A 10,207-nucleotide genomic window follows, 5' to 3' on the forward strand; every position below is an offset into this window, starting at 1 on the left:
TGCACTTCAAAACGTAATAAAATTTTTCTCTGGTATAATGAGAACACTTCTAATGAGTTAGGGATGAAAATACAAAACATCAGAAAACATCATCTAACAAAACCCTCTTGCAAAATTTAATTGAAGTCACCACATTTAAACATCAAACAAAGAAAATGTATAATAAATCTTAGTACACTAGGGATCCAAGTAATGAACTAAATTCTTGGTATTTATCTTCTGGAAAATTATCTTTAACAGCACTTGTGCAGCAGAAAGAAATCATTAAACTCCAAGACTTTCTGGCTTTTACATTCTACTTTTTTTTGTATTAGTAAAGCATGGCAATTATACCTTTACACACTCTTAAGGGTATCTTTTTAAGATACTATTTGTCTCAACTTTTGGTTGCAGTAGGCAACAACATATGGATGGACACATGCAATTACTGTTGTCCAGGTAAGGACAGGGGCAACTTGCAAGTTATTGCAGATAAAAAATTAACTTCCCTTCACCCACCCTTTTTTTCTTTAAGGAAACCTTTAAAGGGAGCTGAAACATTTTGTGTATACCTGTGCCTATACTTACCTATGATTTATGTCACAGAATTCAAATTAATTACCCAAGATATTTTTGTAAGAGGCACAAAACAAGTCATGTAAAAATACACAGTTTATTATGTACATTTAGAGGTTCAACCTAATTTAAACTGATACATGTTTTCCTTCTTCAGTTTCATCTTTTGTCTCAAGACATTGCTCTGATGTTTCCAAATATTCTTCTTCAGTGACCTGCAGAAAGATATCAATTTTGTTACATTTTTAAAAATTATTTCACTCTCCTTGATCCTGAAAATCCTTCCCTCATACTGTCACTGTAACAAGGAAGGACAATCTACAAAGACTATTATCTCCAAAATTAAGCAACCTGAAGGACAAGAATATTCAAACTAAGTGCAAGGAAGATGCCATGGGGCAGGCTCAGAACATATCCATGGCTAACAGGTTTCACAAGACATGAAGTGCTTTTTTTCCTGTCTCTTGCCAAACAAGTAAGTAAAATTATTGATTGAAATGCTCTACAACAGCTGCTCTTTAATTCTTACAAAGATTTCCTATGTTTAAATATGTCTTGATAGTGGTTTTTTGGTTATATGTGGGTTATAATATCTTATAGTTCCATTTACCTTGAAGTATTTTTTAATTGGACAAATCATATCAATCAAATAGTATATGTTTTTTAAATGGCACAATGCTTTTTAATAACAGACCTCAGAAACAGTGCTACCACATCCACTAATAAATAAGCAGTTAGATTTCTGATTTCCATTCACCTGTGAATATTTCCATTCCTAAAGATCTGTTCTTGAGTATACTACCTACCTCTAATCATTCAAAGTGTCCTCTATCAGAGCATACCTTTGTATTTGGTAACCTTTACTTCACCTCTGGTGACACTTACCAGCCTCTTTGATCTTTCCAGCAGCTTGTGCCACACAGTGTGGTGAGCCTGTGTGAAATGCCATTAAGTGATGTTAGCAGAGGTAAAAAATAATCTAATCATAGAATAGATTTGACAAAGGTACAGAAATGACAGCACAAAAGCATAATAATGCCCAGTTCAAATGTTTTGTTTTGACAACTTAAAATTTTGGTGTCCAATTTGCCCATATCCATGTGGGGGACTTGAATAAATGTCTGCCCATCACATGCCCCATCCCTGAAGTGTTCATGGCCAGGTTGAATGGAGCTCTGAGCAACCCAGTCCATGGAAGGGGAATTGGAACTGTATGAACCTTAAGGTCCCTTCTAACCCAAACCATTTTATGGTTCTATGATTCACCCACTGTGTGGAATCCTTGAGGAATTAATTGGCAAAAAAGGGAATTATGCTTAGGAAGGGAACACAGAGATCAGCTAAGAAAGTCTTGAAAACTTCCCCAACTAAGACAATAGTACATGTGCTAGAAAACAAGGTCAAAATCATCTAAGTCAACACAAATGGGAATAATGACTCCTGCCTCCACCTTCAGTTCTTTGTTTAAGCTCATTAGAGCTTGGACATTTTTTGTTGTTGCTACTTTTTACTTTGGTGTCATGAAATTCTTCTGCTCTTTTAAGCACTGTGAGTAGCCTAGATGTCAGAAGACTGGCATGCACAACTTAGGCAAGCGGAATGAAATATCCATGCAGGAATTATAAAACTGAAACAACACCCTCCATACTGAAAAATAACATCATGGGCCCTCTCATGCAAACTTTTCTAGTTCTGACTGCACATCCACAACTGTTTCAGGAAAATGAACCCCAAATATCCAACACAGTAACCATCAGGGTGACTTTCTACGGCTCTCAACTCCCTTTAGCTACCAACACAGCACCTAACAAAAATGGAAACACAGGTAAAATGCTCTAATTTAAAGAAGGAAAACCTGGAAAACCTGTGCAAAATGGATCACTTACCTTCAAATGTATTGGCAAGGACACACCCTGGAATCTCCTTATCAATTCAGATTGGTCAGTCTGAAGATTATGGGCTGCTGTTATATCATACTGGAAACAGAAACTTGTCCTTGGAATATGAGGACCTTCACTGACATCTACAAAGTCACCAAACCTGGGGGGACAAAAAAACCCCAGTTTACATGCCAAATATATTTGGAGCAAAATACAAGGAGATTAGGTTTTATTTTTGATTAGCAAATTCCAATCAACAGAAAGAAAATCCACACAAATCCCAAACCAAATCTAAACAAACCTCCAGGTCAGCACTTTGAAGTTTCCTAAACCAAAAGTACAAGTCCCACAATTTCCTTAAATGAACTTAGAAAATTTAAACCTCAAGTCTAGGAAAGGATGTTAGGTTTAAAAAGTCTTTGATGCCATGTTGGCTCTAAAACTGGGATAACTGTCATTCACCAGAAAAAGATTTGTCTCCAAGATCACCTGTTTTCCACAATACAGTGTTTACAACCTGCACAGTTATTTCCCTTTACAGTTCTTGGAAAACTGCAAATCAATTAAGAGAAGAGAGACAGCATAGTACAACAAAGAAATACTGAGAATGAACCTCTCTCAGAAAGCAATAGCTAAGCCCATCTTCCCCTTTATTGAGCAAATCAGAGTGGGAGGAAGGAAAGAATGACACAACATTGTTCTAAAATTTCAAGAACCACCACTGCAAAGACATCTGTTCCTTTAGATAGATGATGCTCCTTAAGATAGAACAAAAACAAATTAGGAACTCTTTACACATCTACACAACTGAATATCCTACAATAGCCTAAGACAGAGAATGGCCAGAGATACAGACAATTATCCTGCCTCCAGACTAAGAACTCTGTATCTTACACTGCATCCCACAGGATGCTGTTCTATTCTCATCTCCACCACTACAAAATAGTCAATTGCAAGTTAGGAAGATCTTGACAACTTTGAAAGAAAAATCCATTATACAATGCTAACTCTTGTTTTCAAACCAGTATTTGGTTTGTATTTTATTCAACATCTCAAACTCTAGAGATTTATTTAGTTTTCAAGCATGAGCACAAAAAACAGTAAGACTTCTCTGGCACTTACCACCCTTAACATAACAAGAAATAGAAACGTAGTATCACAAAGTATCACAAAATAATGGTTACATTAAAAAAACCAAGCAAACAAACCACACCAACTTAAGAAAGACCACAGACAGTAATGAATACAAGTGATCTTTAAATTTAAAACCATCCCAAGTAACTTTCTCTTCTCACTTGCAGAGAGTACCTGCAATATACTCAAATATTCCAGTGAATCATTACACAATAGGAGTTCAGTTTTCCTTACCTATGTAATGGCACAATTCCTTCCATATTCTGAGCAGCTTTTCTTTCTATCATCTCCATTTTGTATCTGGACAAGAAAAAAAAAAAATTAAAAATCCTCACCTTTAACACCTTGCTCTTATAAGAGCACTTCAGAAACTAGTTTAATTTTTTTAAAATTCCTAAAAATCATGCTTGTATTTATGTGAGCTTTGAGACTGGTTTAAATTCCTAAGGAGAACACATATTGACATACTTCACTAACAGACCAGTTAGTTAACCTCAGTTCATGGAAAAATTACAGAGATTTTACTGAGCACTACTGAAAAGCAGTATAAAAATAGTGCAATCATCAGGCACTGCCAAAAAGCTGTGGACCAGAAACATGGCTGAGGTATTTTTTTCAGCAAAGAAGACAGGAGGTTTTGAACAAACCTTTTTTTTATAGCACAGACCAAAGTATTTTACCCATTTTCCCCTGCACAATTCAAAAACTGCATTTCATTAAATCTTCATTTGAAGATACCAGGACATGAAAAACGTACATTTCTTTAAATATGGAAGCCTTGCAGAAAAGGCTACCATGTGAAGGCTAAGCACCAGAGTTTCAATTTAATAGTAGTGGAAGCTTGAAGCTCACTGGTGAACAAAAGAAGTCTCAGTCTCTCAGTTTGTCACAAAACTACGTCCAGTGAAGGTGCCTGGTGCTGGCCTCAAGACAACAACAAGAAGTAAATTGGTGTGAGTAAGTTGGTGGGAAGAGAATGGAGGCAGGCTCATTCAGAGCAGTGGGAGAAGTACCTTCTTATTTCACATCTTATTTTAGATTTAAAAAACCAAGCAGAGATTTGACTTGATTTCTAATTGCCTCTTTGAAAGAAAGGCAAATTCAGACACTCACTTATTGTGCTGAAACATTTCACGTGCTACTTTTGCTTCAACATGCAGAGTTTCAAAGGGCAGGTCTTGATAGATTAGTTTTTTGGCATCCCTTGTAAGAGAACAGAAGTTGTCCTAATAAAAGAACAGAAAAACTGTAACCATCTTTTCACAGCTGTAATGAACAGATAATTACAGCAAACACTAAATATTAGTTGAAGCAACAAAGATCATCTACTATACACCCTAAATATGGCAATTTTACTGTAGGAGTGTCTTCCTATTATCATAAGAGCATTACAGATCATCATTGTTTTAATGGACAGACTCAATGCTCAGTCATTTCAATGAGAAATAGGCATTTTTCCATCAAAAACAATATATATTAATTGAACTGCCCATGTAGGCATTTTGATAGTAGGTTTTCCCTACATGGTACTACACACACAGTCTTGCTACTGCTGAATACTCATCTATGACTCTTGTGTCCCAGAGTAGAGTCTTCACTCATAAATAAGGTCTATTATGATAGATCAAAGCAAAAAAAAGGTACTGAATATTTAATAAATAAAAATTTGTCACCTTGGACCAGAATCTGTAGTTCTGTGTAATTCAGATTTAGTCATAAATAAGAAATTGTTATGAGGTGGAATTACATTTAAAATGTCATGTAGAAAATATTTCCAACTAAATTACTTCGGCCACAAGATCATATTGAAGAAAAATTCTGCATTGTACCAATATTGCTTTGCTAGCCATACACCCCTCTGCTGGTTTTTGGGCACAAGAACAACAATGGGCCCCAGATGGGTAAAACATTTGTGATCACAAATGGTTCTGAGATTTAGAGCATTCAGACTATTGGATCTACTGCAGAGCATCAAACATAAGCAAGCTATTAAGGAGAGCTGCAGCTGAATGTGCTCACAGATTTAATTCAACAACAAACTGATTCTGCTGTAAGCCACCAGAAAATATGCTTATACACACTTTTATTTTCAGAAACTCTACTCACACAAAGGCTGTGGCTGCATCTACATTACCAGGCAAGAGCAGCTGAGGAGGAACAGATCTGTACAGTAACAAATAAGGCACTGAGGCCCCAACAGCCCCATCAGCTGTTTCTGAACTTGTACTTCAGACTAGAATTTTCTCTAGCTCCACAGACCTAAAGCCTGAAAGCGTGTGGAAGACAGCATAAAGTTTATTTTTGTCTGAAAGGAAATTGAGAGCACTCTGCCATAGCACCAGTGTGTGGTAAATGCAGAGATCAGCTCCCAAAGACTACTCCAAATGTGCACTAACAAAAAGGGGAAAAAAGCTCTGTAAAAAAGAACAACTGCACAGGACACAGGCTCTGGAACTTTTTGGGTTTATGCCTGAAAAGTGCTTACATTTGTTGGTTTCCAGTCATTCAGTTTATTGTCCAAAACCACATCATAACAGAAGGCTCCAGAGATCACTGCAATTCCAATCCAAAGACAAAAATACTCATGTTTGTAACAAGTGTGCATTTCACAATCATACTATATTCTTACAACAAAATTAATTAGAAGAAAACCAGAATTACTTCTAGAAATTCATCACAAAAGTTTTCATCTGTGATTATACTATAAAATGACAGATTAACTTGTGTTGTTTTAGTTTCATTTCACTGGATGAGAAAGTAATTTAAAATTAGTTTTAATGCAACATCAGTATAATAGAATCCCAATAAAGAGGGGAAAAAATAAACTGCTTCACAAAACTGCATCTAACACTGCAGAAAAAAAACAAAACCACTCACTTTAAAAATACTTCACCGTTTTTCTATTGTGTGCCTCACACAATAAATGTGAGCTATTAAATTATAAAGAGGATTTTTTTGCATAGAGAAATCAGACAATATTAGAGCTGTTTATCCATGACACAAGCAATGCACAAATTTCTGGTAAAGGCAACACAAATTTATCTGACAGTTGTTAGAACACTCTTTTGTGTATATTGAGTTATGGCTATTTAGAAATCAAATCTATGAACACAGTAAGATCACACAATTTCTATACATGCAGTATAATGATATAGCTGAGTATATCCAAGATTATTCCAAATTCTGGTAGAACTGAAATATTTACCTGAATTTATCAATCACAACAAATGCTAAAAAGAGAAGCAGTTATAGCACCCCACATGACCACCAACCAACTTTCTCATATATTAAATGCATAATTATGCAGGTTTTGTTATTGAAACAACCTCTTCTATAGTGCATTTTCTCACTTTTCTAAATCTTAATCAGATCACGAATAAGCAGATGTTGTTACTAAGCTTGTTTGTACCTCAATAATCTTCCAATATGGTGTAGACATTGTCATTTTTAGAAACTCAAATGATGGACAAGGTTATGCAGTTATTAGAGCAAATTCCACAGAAATGTCTCATCACATCTAGGAACCTTGCTCAGGTCCCTTCACAATACAGAGGTTTAGCTTCTAATTTCAGCTACGAGATCCTAAGTGGAAACCCAGTGGCCACACAGACTTCTTTTCTGAATGTTGATAACAACATTGTTTCCAGTGTGGTTATTATAAATTAAAGGCACCTACAACAGCATGTAATACACATATCAATGCTAAGTACCATCAATCATTGGAAGTATTTTTTTTTCTAGGTTTGGTTATTAAGCACTCACTTGAGAAGCAGCAAAAGACAATCAATATAAAACACTTTTATCACCTGGCACTTCTGGAGCTTTAACTAGGTTGACTGAGTATTCATCCTTGAATGCTCTCTTTAGCACACAGCCCATGATCATGGCACAGGAGCGCCAATATGCCTGCAAAGAGAATTTCAGAACAGGAGTTTAATGCCTAGAAGCTAATTATTAAAAAAAAACTCCCAAAACTTAACTGGAAGATGCACAAACCTAGCATTCCACCCTTGGAAGTGTTCAAGGCCAGGCTGGACAGGGCTATGACTGACCTGGTCCAGCGGAAGGCATCCCTGTCCATGGCCAGGGGTGGAACTAGATGAGCTTCTAATGTCCCTTCCAACCCAAGCTTTTCCATGATTCTATGGTTACTTTCTTTAGCATTTAAACTTCTATTCAGAGATGGTTCTCCAAACAGAATCAAATTTTAAAAAATCAAAACTGCACTTAGAATGCAAGCCAGATATAACCCTGAAGATTTTTAAATCTGAAATCCCAGAATAATACACGAGTTGAAAGGAAAGCCAACAATTCACCACCTAGCCCCCACACTAGTTCAGCTAATGATAGCCATGGTGCACCATTAAAGAGACATTAAAAATGTCTGAACTTTAATGACAATTAAGTTCAAGAAAGCAGACAGGCATGGAACTGAAAGGTGCACACAGAATCACGGGGTCATAATTAGGACCACCTGCAATGAGACAAGGTACAGAGAACCAGGGTCACCTACAATGGAACAAGATAATAACTTACCTTGTTTACTTCCTCTGGATCTTCATCTTTGAAGGTAAGGAACTGAATTTCACATGATTTGGTCAGGGGTCTGTACATGTCCCAGACTTCACCATCCACAAAAGCCAGAACAGAGTTCTTGCAATGCCATTCACTTAAATCTAAAAAAAATTTTAAAACCCTAAAGTATTAGTTAGTTATTAACCATATTTTTCAGGAACAGCAGTTGAGACTGCTGCATTTCTAACAACTGCAAGTTTCATATTTGTAAATGACCTGGAAGCATGAACTGTGAAATAAGCCTCCAAAAATGAACTGTTTCTATTTCAACAGGCAGCACTATGTTCTCCATGAGGGGCTAGTTCAGAAGTGCATCCACTTACGCATGGCACAGTTGTAGGGCGTGGACAGAGCCTTGTTCATGACAAACACAGTGCCAGGGTGTGGCTTCCCCGTGTATTTCACTTCAATCTTCTCAATCCGTGGGTGCAGGGACAATTGTCTCTCCTTCTCTTTGGTGAAGAGTTCATTTCGCATCCGAACCACCTCATCGGGCATCAGCCGAGAGACGGCCACTGTGGAGATGTACCCTGGGCACAGACAGGAGAGACACAGAGTAAGCAATAATCCCACAGCAAGCAGAGTGTGAGTCCAGCAGAGCATCCCTGTAATGAGGAAAGCCTGAGGGAACTGGGGCTGTCCAGCCTCAAGAAGGGATGACTGAGAGGGGACCTCATGAGTGTCTGCAGGGAGGGGTCAGAGCAGGGACCAGGCTCTGCTCAGCGGTGCCCAGCAATGGGACAAGAGGCCGCAGTCAGAAAGAGATGCACAGAAGTTCCACACGAACATTAAGAACCTTCCTGTCCAGATCAAGCACTGGAACAGACTGCCCAGAGAGGAGTCTCCCTAACTGGAGATATTTCAGAACCACCTGGATGCAATCCTGTACCATGTACTCTGGGATGATCCTGCTTGAGCAGAGAGGTTGGACCAGATGACCCACTGTAGTCCATTCCAATCTCAACCATTCTGTAACCCATTCTGAGTTTTCAAAGCTTCTTTATAAGGTTTTGGTTTCTACAACACTACAGATCACCCACCCATCTGTCTCAGTATGTACAAGGTAGCACTTTTGCAGCTCCAGCATGCCGGGACCCTGAAGTGCCTGCCCAAAGTCACAACAGGAAACTCTGAGGCAATAAAAGGGGTCAAAAAGATGATGAGGGGGTCTCAAGCACCTCTCCTGTGAGGAGGGATGGCAGGATCTGGGTCTGTTTAGTTTGGAGAGAAGACTGAAAGGGAATTTCATTAACGCACATAAATATCTCAAAGGTGGGTGCCAAGAGGTTGGTGCCAAACTCCTTTCAGTGGTGATCAGCAATAGGATGAGAAGCAACGGCCATAAATTAAAACACAAGAAGTTTCACTGCAACATGAGGAACAAATTCTTCCCATGGAGAGGGGCAGAGCACTGGAATAAGCTGCCCTGGGAGGGTGTGGAGTATCTCCCTGGGGACATTCCAAATGCACCTGAACATGTTCCTGTGTCACCTGCTCGTGGAGTGGATGATCTCCAGAAGTCCCCTCCAGCCCTAACTACCCGGGGTTGTTGATCCTATGCAAAGGTTAATGTCGCTCCCTGGCTGCAAAGGCTCTTCACTCAGACAGGCCAACTCCCCCGCGGCCTAGTAAGGCCCCCTCAGCCCCTGAAAGCATGGCCGCAGAACGAGCCCGAGCTCGGCCCGGCCCGTACTCCCGGCTCCCTCCCGCACTCCCGGCTCCCTGCTGCACTCACGTTTCGCGGCCCGCAGCCCGCGGGCGGCCCACGGCGCGGCCATGCTCCCGCAGCAGCCCCGGTGCCTCCTGCCCGGGCTCCGGCGGCAACAGCGGCCGCAGCCGCGCCGTTCCGCCGCTGTCCCGCCCGCGGCCGCCGGGCGGCGCGAGCCTCCTGCTCCCGGTGCCGCCGCCACAGCTCCGAGCCACAGAGTGTATTGGGGCTTGGAAGGGACCCGCAGCGATCGTCGGACGGCCTCATCCCGGGGGGTGAGAAGATGGCCATGGCCTGGCCATTGGGAGCCCAGAGCCCCCCGTGTGCTGGGCTCACCCAGAGCCCCGTGGGCAGC

The 10,207-nt window shown here is 39.9% G+C and overlaps 1 protein-coding gene across 1 annotated transcript; it reads right to left on the bottom strand.

Moving 5' to 3' along the window:
• Positions 1-326: 326 nt before the first annotated feature.
• MRPL39 (mitochondrial ribosomal protein L39) lies at positions 327-9,949 on the bottom strand. The gene is made up of 10 exons (XM_054270376.1): positions 9,880-9,949; positions 8,468-8,674; positions 8,106-8,245; positions 7,376-7,475; positions 6,055-6,122; positions 4,683-4,795; positions 3,804-3,869; positions 2,442-2,595; positions 1,441-1,488; positions 327-770 (listed from the first exon to the last, which is right to left on the bottom strand). The coding sequence occupies exons 1-10, from the start codon at positions 9,920-9,922 to the stop codon at positions 684-686; spliced, it is 1,026 nt and encodes a 341-aa protein (XP_054126351.1). The 5' UTR covers positions 9,923-9,949; the 3' UTR covers positions 327-683.
• Positions 9,950-10,207: the final 258 nt, after the last annotated feature.

The sequence above is a fragment of the Melozone crissalis genome, unplaced genomic scaffold (assembly GCF_028551555.1).
Source record: "Melozone crissalis strain CALT ecotype California unplaced genomic scaffold, PUWL_Pcris_2 ptg000009l_1, whole genome shotgun sequence".
In the NCBI taxonomy this organism is placed as follows: Eukaryota; Metazoa; Chordata; class Aves; order Passeriformes; family Passerellidae; genus Melozone; species Melozone crissalis.

What these genes read in the sequence shown, in the direction of transcription:
- MRPL39 (XM_054270376.1), bottom strand. Translation starts at nt 9,922, where the DNA reads ATGGCCGCGCCGTGGGCCGCCCGCGGGCTGCGGGCCGCGAAAC. An exon ending in CGGGCTGCGGGCCGCGAAAC is followed by an intron (nt 8,675 to 9,879) that starts GTGAGTGCAGCA and finishes GTCTGTGCCCAG; the next exon opens with GGTACATCTCCACAGTGGCC. An exon ending in GGAATTGTGCCATTACATAG is followed by an intron (nt 2,596 to 3,803) that starts GTAAGGAAAACT and finishes TTGTCCCCCCAG; the next exon opens with GTTTGGTGACTTTGTAGATG.